General features: G+C 33.0%; 1 protein-coding gene across 1 annotated transcript; it reads right to left on the reverse strand.

The window, feature by feature from the left end:
• Positions 1 to 403: 403 nt before the first annotated feature.
• Positions 404 to 934, reverse strand: LOC114759854 (probable methyltransferase PMT15). The gene has a single exon (XM_028949093.1). The coding sequence runs from the start codon at positions 932 to 934 to the stop codon at positions 404 to 406; it is 531 nt and encodes a 176-aa protein (XP_028804926.1).
• Between the last annotated feature and the right edge of the window lie 8431 nt (positions 935 to 9365).

A 9365-nucleotide genomic window follows, 5' to 3' on the forward strand; every position in this document is an offset into this window, starting at 1 on the left:
GCGCACTCTTGTACATAGTGCAATTTTTAATTAAATTTTATAGAGTATATTAAATAAATAAAATTTATAATCAAGTAAATTACAATAGAAAATATATAAATTAATCTGGCACATTGCTGTCCCGAATCCCAATTTGAATTTAAGTGCCAGACCAAATTTCATTTCAAAAATTTTTTTATACTTATTTATTTGGGGGGGAAAAACCACAGTAAATGGTTTTTCATTCGTGGTTGTTTGGAATATTATGAAATGAAGAAAACGACAGGGAAAGCATACCCCACAACCAGTGTCCAGGGCGGTTCTGATGGAGCCATCTCGGAGATCGATCAACTTCCCGATATCATCAATGTACGCGTCCGCACCATTAGGAAACATGGTCCCTCCCCCAGGGAACCTAAACCGATCACCCTCGTACTGGACCCATTCTGCCCGCCTTCTCCACCGTCAGCTCCCTGTGATGCACATTAGCGTACCAAACCACGTCACGGCTCTCCGGCCAGGGAAACGGAATCTTATACCCAAACGGCGCAGGAATACGACACTTAAGCAACTCCTTCTTCTCCGGGCAATGCCTCTCTCTATAAATCATCCTGCTCCTTGAGTAGTTCAACGACCTTTCGCGATCCTCGCACGGCGTGTACTCGCTGTACTCGACGCCGCAGCGAGGGTAGTGCTTGGCTGGTTCCGATGTCGGAAGCGAGGCGTTGTGGAGGGAATGGAAGCTGAGGGTATTGTGCTTGGGGAAACATGGAGTACTTCGGAGGGCAGCGATGGTAGTGGCGGCGGCGAGGCGGAAGTGGTAAGCAAGCCGCCTGGTTGATAGGCTCCAACGAGGTAAGAGACGATGCAGAGGAAGGCGACAAGAGAGTAAAGGTTGAGTCTGCGAGAGAAAAATGGGGTTTGGAGGGTTTAGAAGTTGGTGGTAGGGTTCCATATTGGCTTAGAAGAGATCAGTGACATGCCCAAGAAAAAGAAGAAGATTTGATATTAATTTCAGATGACAAATTAGCAAAAGCAGGTAGATGAAGGAGGGAGCATTGTGGTCATGTAAGGAAATGCGCGTAAAGAGATATATTATGTCAGTGTAATTAAGCATATTAAATTGGAGAACTAAGGGCTTTGGATTTTCAGAGATCAGGTCACACACACATAAAAGTAATATTCTCTCACATATAAGCATAACATTTGTATTTGTCTAAAATTTTAATGTATTTTTTTCTATTTATTCTTTTTTTCTCATCTTTATAAATGAAGGTGTATTTGAAAAAAAAGTCACTTTTTTTTTACTTATTTATTGGTTTTAACTAATTTTAACCAATATTTTAATATACGGAATATAATTATTTGTTACTTACTCATATATATTTAAATGCAAGTTCTTTGTAATATATTTAATGCTTGTTTATTCTTATTTATTTTTATTAAAAAGAGAAAAAGAAGACAGAGATATATAAAATGATTTGTAAATATTTACAAAGAGACTAAGAGATATATTAAATGATTTGTAATTGTATATATAAAGAGACAAAACTTTAATAGAGAAAAAAAATTAAAAAATTTAGTCAAATTAATATATTTCTTGGTACGTGAGAATGTGCTATAAGTGACTTATATCAAGGATGAAAGTGGTATATGCCATTACTTAAATAATTTTAAAAACAACATTTGTGCTTTATGATGATACTTAAATGAAGAAGATATTAGCTTAATGCTCCAATTAACATTCTTATCTACAGATAAAAAAAACAAACAACATTTTTTTTTTCCGGAACATGTAGTATCCCCTGACTGATAGAAACTAATTCTCTTAAGATGTAGAGATCGCTAAAGTGGGTTTTGCTTCTCCCAATAAAGTCTTTTTCATGGGCATGGCTTAATTCGGACCCATGACATTATGTTTAAAACATCCAGTCATCTATCAATTGTGTCCGGTTTTTGTTGGGTCAAATGAACAATTAAATGGCCGGATGAGATTGGGCATCAACAAAAGTATGAAAAGCGACCTAGGATAAAGAATCCAAATTCGCGTAGTATGTGTGAGCTGGCAGCTTTGATTAAGGAGAAAGTATATTCAAAGCAGGCCACAGTGTGGTGAGGGTTGAATTTGAACAGTAATTCCATTACCATATAAGGTGCCCAATAGTTCTACCTAATTTTTCTATTTTTTTCTACCATTTTTTATATAAAAAAAATCAATCTATTGATTATTGAAACTTCAAACTCAAAAGTTGCATTTGGTTAAAAATAAAAAATAAAAAATTGCATTAAGAAGTTAATATTCGTGAATTCTGTTCCACTTCTAATCCCAAACTGTTAGTATCTGCTCTCTGATAATTTGTTATATGCATTTGGATTTTTTTTAAAAAAGTATCTGGTTACCATTTGTAATTTTGTCCTTGGTAAATGCTCTGATTTTTCTTTGAACTAACTTGCTTGTGACCATACTAAAAACAGGTTGGTATAAATGAGATTGTCCCTTATAGTGCTCAGAAGCCAGAGGGCGAGCCTTAATATTCCCGCCCTCAAAAAGGTCAATCCTCTCAAGTTCATGCATACAATTATATTCCTAGAGAGTTCATGAAAAGGTATATAATTAAAGTTGAGATTCATGTATCATATTCATCCTTATTTACTATTTTTTCTCTATCTCTTTTTTTTTTCCTTCCAAATATACTTTTTTACTGCTAGATAAAAGTAAGCTTGAAGTTACATTTACATCTATTATAGAAGCATGAAGACCAAGTTATATAGCTCTTTTACACACACATATATATTAAAAAATTAATAATATTCTGTAACATTTCTTAAAGAAAGTGCTACGAAAAAAAATTAATAATACAAAAATATATAACTATGTCTTCTATTTTTAAAATATTAATAATTTAATTATAAACTCATACAAAAAATAAGATGCATTGCATTATCTTGTATGATTGCAAAATTTGACAAAATGAATGTATAGAACTTCATCTAAGTATTTTCTTGTTTAAAATATTTAACTAAAAAGCAAATAACGTTTTTCATCCCAGCCAGAAGATTCTATAACTTTTAGGGATAATATTTTTACTATTTTAAACCATAAACTATATTACTTCCGGTTTTTAATATAAGAGTTTGTTTGATTTTTATTTTGATCCTAAATATAAAACTCCAATCTATTCTGTTCATTATATTGATCCATTTTTTCTCAATTCTTATAATAATATTAGTTATATCCAATACATTTGATTAACAAAGATATTTTAGAAAAAAATACTTCCGATCTTTAATATAAGAGTTTTTTTCACTTTTATTTTGATCCTAAATATAAGACTCCAATCTATTCTGTTCATCATATTGATCCATTTTTTTTCTGAAGATAGTTCTTATAATAATATTAGTTCTATTCAATATATTTGATTAGCACAGATATTTTAGAAAAATAATACCTATTTATTACAAATAACTAATATAAATAATTTTTTTAATCTATTCGAATTAGTTAACTAGTTATTATATTAAAGACTGGAGGTAGTATTAGAATAATATAAATTAAATCTTAGCGTTCAGCTTCCCTCCTTATTTATCTGCTGCCGGTCGGATGCTCGAAACAAAGTCATTTCCATCCTCGTGAGCAGCCACGAAATACTATTGCACCATTTTTAAAACTGCACTAGGCCAAGGAAAAAAATAAACAAAACAAAAAAAATATTTTCTCAGTTATAATTATTAGTTCCCTGGTTATAATATGTTGATTAGTTCCATGATTAATATCGAAGTCCCTACAATAAAATTTATTTTTAAAATTTAAATAAAATTATAGGGACATGCATATATATAAATGCAAGGATACAATTATGAACACAACCCGAGCAAAACCCTATTTTATCGGAGTAGAACCCCATTCTACCCCAGCAGAACCTTCTGAACCCTTATGAGAACCCCCACTGCTAGAGCAAGAGGTTCCTAAGGAGAATCCCATGCTGGCCGCTCCAAACAGACCATGGTCAAACCCTGAATTAGATGCTTTAGTACGCCTGGGGGAATTTGCTCATAACTATCATTATACGACAGTTCTTTTTCTCTAATCACTAATATAGAGGACGTTAATTGCTATTCTAGTTGTCCTATCGAACATATTCTGAGTAGCTGAGTTGTTACTTATCCAATGTTCTAGTGGCCTATGTACCATGAATGCATCTCATTGTTAAGGGATATAGAATGTGAATTTAAGTTATGTTGTAAAGGAAAAAACACAAGAAGGGAAAAAAGGGAAAACAAGAGAAAACAAAAACAAGGAAAAGGCATGATGATGGGGGGGGAAAAAAGGTTGAGAAGTCATAAGAAAGAAAGAGGCATAATGAGGAAGAGAAAAGGCATAGAAAAATAAAAGTTAAAAGAGAGACAAAAAAGAAAAGAGAAAAAATAGTGAATATGCAGAACAAAGGTGGATAGGGAAGTTAAGCATAACAGTGAGGACGTGTTCATGGAAATGAAGGTATCCGTGCTAAGAATTTAAAGCTAACTTTGTACTTGGATGATTCTTCTTGTGGATAGTGTTGGTTGCTACTAACATACAGGAAGTTAGTTGCTATTCTGGTTGTCTGTCCTTTAGAGATATAGTGAGCTAATAAAAGTCAAGCAAGATGGAATTGATCTAACAAAATTCGTTTTCAGCAATCCAAGTGGTATCAGTACCAGAGTAATCTTTCCATCAAACAAGATAGCGGCGAATAGGACCCTTGGAGTTGAGAACAGTCTATTCATCCGTGCAAGTATCGATAATCTCCTTAGTTGGTGGATGGCCAGTAATAATGAAATTAGAGCACTGTGTTGTTAGGAATGTGCAAGATCATCACTAAATAATGGGAGTGGCTCAAAAGTACCTCGATAAGAAACAAGATTCTCAATATTAAAAACTAAGATATTTGACATGTGAGGAGGTAATTCAAGTAGATAAAGCATGAGGATCAAGTTTCTTGCGAATGTGAAATTAACATGAAACTCTAGCATGCATTTTTTTTTCCCCTTTTTATAAAGTGCTAAACCGGGAGATATATGAATAAAGAAAATGAAGGATTTAAGAAAGTCAAAAATGAAAATAGGAAATTAAGAAAGGTAAAGAAATAAAATAAAAATAAGATAGGAAATAATTTTTTTGTTTTTTTATAAAGGATTATGGGAAGTAAAAATGCAACAAAACATTAGGAAAGTAAATAATGAACATTGGAAGATCAAGGGTAGAAAATGACCAAGAAACAAAAAAATTACCCTTGTAATATTCAAAAGCACAAAATTTAAAATTTAGGATGCAAGTACTTCACCAATTAACTTTAGGAACATAAAGTTATAAACTGTATGCAAAAGGCTTCCATACTCCAGGGAAACCTATAATGGCAAAAACCATGCATCTGAAAGTAATGTGAAATACTAAATCGACCTTGAAGCTTTGGAACGCTATGGAGATTTTTTAGGCTAATTTAAATGGCTTATAAGAGACTAGAAGAGAGGTGAGATATGAGAACCTAGTTTTCATATCAATTGATGCAGGACAGGAAAGGTTAGAAAGAGTTGATTTTGGAAGGCTTATGCGAGACCAAAAAAAAGAGGGAATTTGGTTTTGATACCAATTGATACAAAATAAAAAACGAAAAGAGAATTCAGAGAGAGATAAGAAGATAATGCACTTTCACTTAGATCATAAGTTAAGTGCAAATAAAACATGCTGGAGTTTTTTTTCCAAATTTCAGAGTAAGAATATATATCTAGATAGAAAACCCACAATTTACAACCTATATTCTATTATTAAAGGACTTAGAAAAATAGATCTAATGCAAAATACATTATTCTCAACACATATGTCCAATTATCAATCCAATTATTGAACCTAATGCCTTAGAAGTCTCGAGTCTACTTTCCAAATTTCGACATGATACAACAGTAAACAGATCTATAAACGGCACTTTGCCAAGATTTTCTCATGTGTATGAGAAAATTGCTCAACTTATTCGTAACTCTACCCTCTCACCTCCTATATATAGGTTTTTGTAGTTTCCTCTTCCCATTGTTTAGTTGATATGAGACTTCTCTACCTTGTTATTTTATTTATTTATATATTTATGCCTGCGCACACAAACACACAAATACAGATAATCATTAATATTTTAATGGTTTATCATTTAACCTCCATTAACTCGATATTAATAAATATTTACCTATATATATCTTTAATCTTCATTAACCTCAATATATGTGTGTGTGTATCGTTCTTTTTTTTTTTTAATACTGCTCAAATCTTAGGGATAAAAATCAGGATGTTATATTTTCCTTCTCCAATTTTCGTTGTAACATCTGCAATCATTGCCCTTTGTGTTTCCAAGCTTCATTCAAACTAATTTGCTATCGAAAGCTACTCATGATCATTCAATTCATAGGAATACACTTGTAATTCTCATATTCAAAATTTAGGATGTTACAAAATAAGCCACGTAAAATAAGCACTCATTAACCAGTTCACATAAATTAATAAAGCTTATTAAAATTAGTTAGGAACACTAAGAGCTCTGTTGGTTCATGGAATTAGTGGGAATGTAATGATTGAAAATGTATTGTAATGTAATGATGATTATACTTAACTTGTTTGGTTCAACATTAAGAATGATATAATTATATCTATTATTTACATTTAATCAAATATAACGAAAATTGAAAGGACAAAAATATACCTACACAAATGGAATTTCTCAGTGGTTCATTGCTTCCTCCCGTATCTTCCCCAACTACTATCACAACCTTCTCTCCTATCCCCTTATTTACCCTTCTCACACATCGTGCTTTCCTCCTTGTCTTCAATTGGAAGCTCGAACATCAGGGTGAAAATAATTCCTTCTTGGGCATAGAGAGGTCCCAAAGTTCCATCTCCGTCAATGCCATATCCTAACAGTCAACATAGATCTCATGAGACCCCCACTGATTTGTTTTTTATTAGAGCATCAAGTAGCGTGTCATTTTATTTATGAAGTTATCCATCTGAAATATGGAGCTAGACTAGGAAGATGATGTAATCAAGCAAAGATGACATGAGTTTGTATTTGGTATTGATGAGATATGGAGAGGCATCATTGTTCTCTCTAATAGATGTTGCCCGGCCAGCTCATCAATGGAGAAAGGGAAAGGAAGGATCGCTAGTAGAGGATTAGCACTAGTGTATCAGAAGGTCACTGATGAAGGGGTGTTGGCAAGGGTTAGGGTGGACAAAGATGATGGAGAAGGCAAGGGAAAATAATGTCAAAAGTAAGGGAAAGGAAGGATTGCTAGTAAAGGAGAAGCAAAAGCATATGAGAAGGTCACTGATAGAGGGGTGTTGGCAAGAATTAGGGTGGACGAAGATGATGGAGAAGGCAAAGGCAAATAATGTCTTTTTTCATATTCCCACATGCTCTAATCCCCATTCATATGTCTTAGCAGTGTAAATTAGTATTACAAAATGTAATTCCCTTTACATTACATAAGTCTAATTAAACATTTGAATCAGTCATTTGCATCAGGATTACATATAATCCCTTTTCATATAATCAAACCAAATGGGCTATAAGTGCTAGTATAAAAGGGAACAATTGGTAAAAATTTAATATTTTTGATAAAATATGTTAGAAAATACGTGGGAATTTTTTTAATAAGAACCAGATGAAGTAATATGTAGTTTTATTTTTTGGCATCAAGATAAAGTAAGGTGACTTAAGTTAATACTAGAGCAGGCATGAAAATATGGAAAGCATTCGAAGAGTCTCAAATAAAAGAGAAAATTATTGTATGAGTATGTCTAGTTTCATGTAATTTTAAATAATATTTTTATACTTTTTTATTCAATTCTTATGGTTTATTTTCTTATGTAAGCAAACGAATAAAAAATCTGCTTGAAAAAAAAAATCCAAGCGTGATAAATAAACAAAAATTCACAATTTCTTCAACAAATTTAATGGCATTTTAATCCAAGCTATTATATCCTGTCCCCCCATTCCCTATTATCCTTGCGTAATAATGCTTTCTTGCTTTTGTAATAGACCTTTTTTTTTTGTCCTTTTTAGTTATAAAAAAGGACATTAGCCTGGAATTAAAAAGCTAGACTAGGGTGTTCATCAAAAAAGTACTTTTTTATACACTTCTTGAAATAGAGAGGGACGCTCTCTCTTGGGATTAATGTTAGTGTCTTTCTTTCACCCACTATGGCAGAGGAGTTAGAGATTGCCTCCGTCACCCACTGCAGTGGAGGAGCAAAGAGGCCATAACAATGCACTTTGTAGTGTTGTGGCGGTAAGGAAGCTTTAGTCATGGAATGCACAGTTGATGTCGAACTTGTGGGTAAGGGCAACCGAACACCCAAAATGAAGGAAAATTGCACAAACAAGAAGGTGAAGCTTTGAGACAAAGGAGAAATAACTACTGCAACAGATATGGAAGAGAATGTCATGACCAACATAGTAGGCAATGACTGGCCTAGTATTCAAAGGCAACTTTTTAATGAAGATGAAGTGATGGGCAATGGAGTTGAAAAAGTGGAGCAAATCAATGCTGAATAGACAAATACGTTAAAGGAAGACAATGGTGAAATTCCATCATTTGAACACAGTGTCCCTTTGTTCAAGGACAAGCTGCTAGGTGCAACGCATCCTACCAACAACAACTGAGGAAACCTGAAAGAAGAATTGATAATTGAACATGAAGATGTAACTATCAATATGGAAAGGTCTTATACCCACCATCAACTTCTCAAAGAGAGTCAAGCTATTCATGACTAAATGCATGAGATTTGCAGTAGGAGTGGAAGTTCTTGGTTATTACATCCGCCGAGACATGCTGCACTCAAAAATACTTCCTATGTAATTGCCGACCAGAGATTTCAAACCCACCAAACTAGATAGCACTACAAAAAAACAGTTTATTAGTGACAGAATTAGCCATGAAAAAAAAATTCCGTCGCTAATTTCTGACGGAATTAGTGATGGAATATTTTCCGTCACTAATTTCTGACGGAAATTCCGTTGGTAATTTTTTCGACGGACTTTAGCAACGGAATAGTTCCGTCACAAATTCCATCAGTAAATAGGCTTAGTGACGGAATATTTCCGTTGCAAAATTCCATTGCTAATTCCATCACTAAGTTCTGTCGCTAATTTCTACTCCTATTTTGTGACAGATTTTCTGACAGAATTTGTTTCCGTCGCAAAATTCTGTCACAAAATCCATTGCTAACATGAAATTCACAAAATTCTACATTATGATTATAAAATTTGAAAAATTTATATAATATAATAGTGTAATTATTTAGACATGTATTTTAACAATTTATATATCTATATATATATATAATATAATAGTTTAATTAT

Source organism: Neltuma alba, unplaced genomic scaffold, assembly GCF_004799145.2.
Source record: "Neltuma alba isolate B1F8T4 unplaced genomic scaffold, ASM479914v2 tig00001621_pilon, whole genome shotgun sequence".
NCBI classification, from domain to species: domain Eukaryota; kingdom Viridiplantae; phylum Streptophyta; class Magnoliopsida; order Fabales; family Fabaceae; genus Neltuma; species Neltuma alba.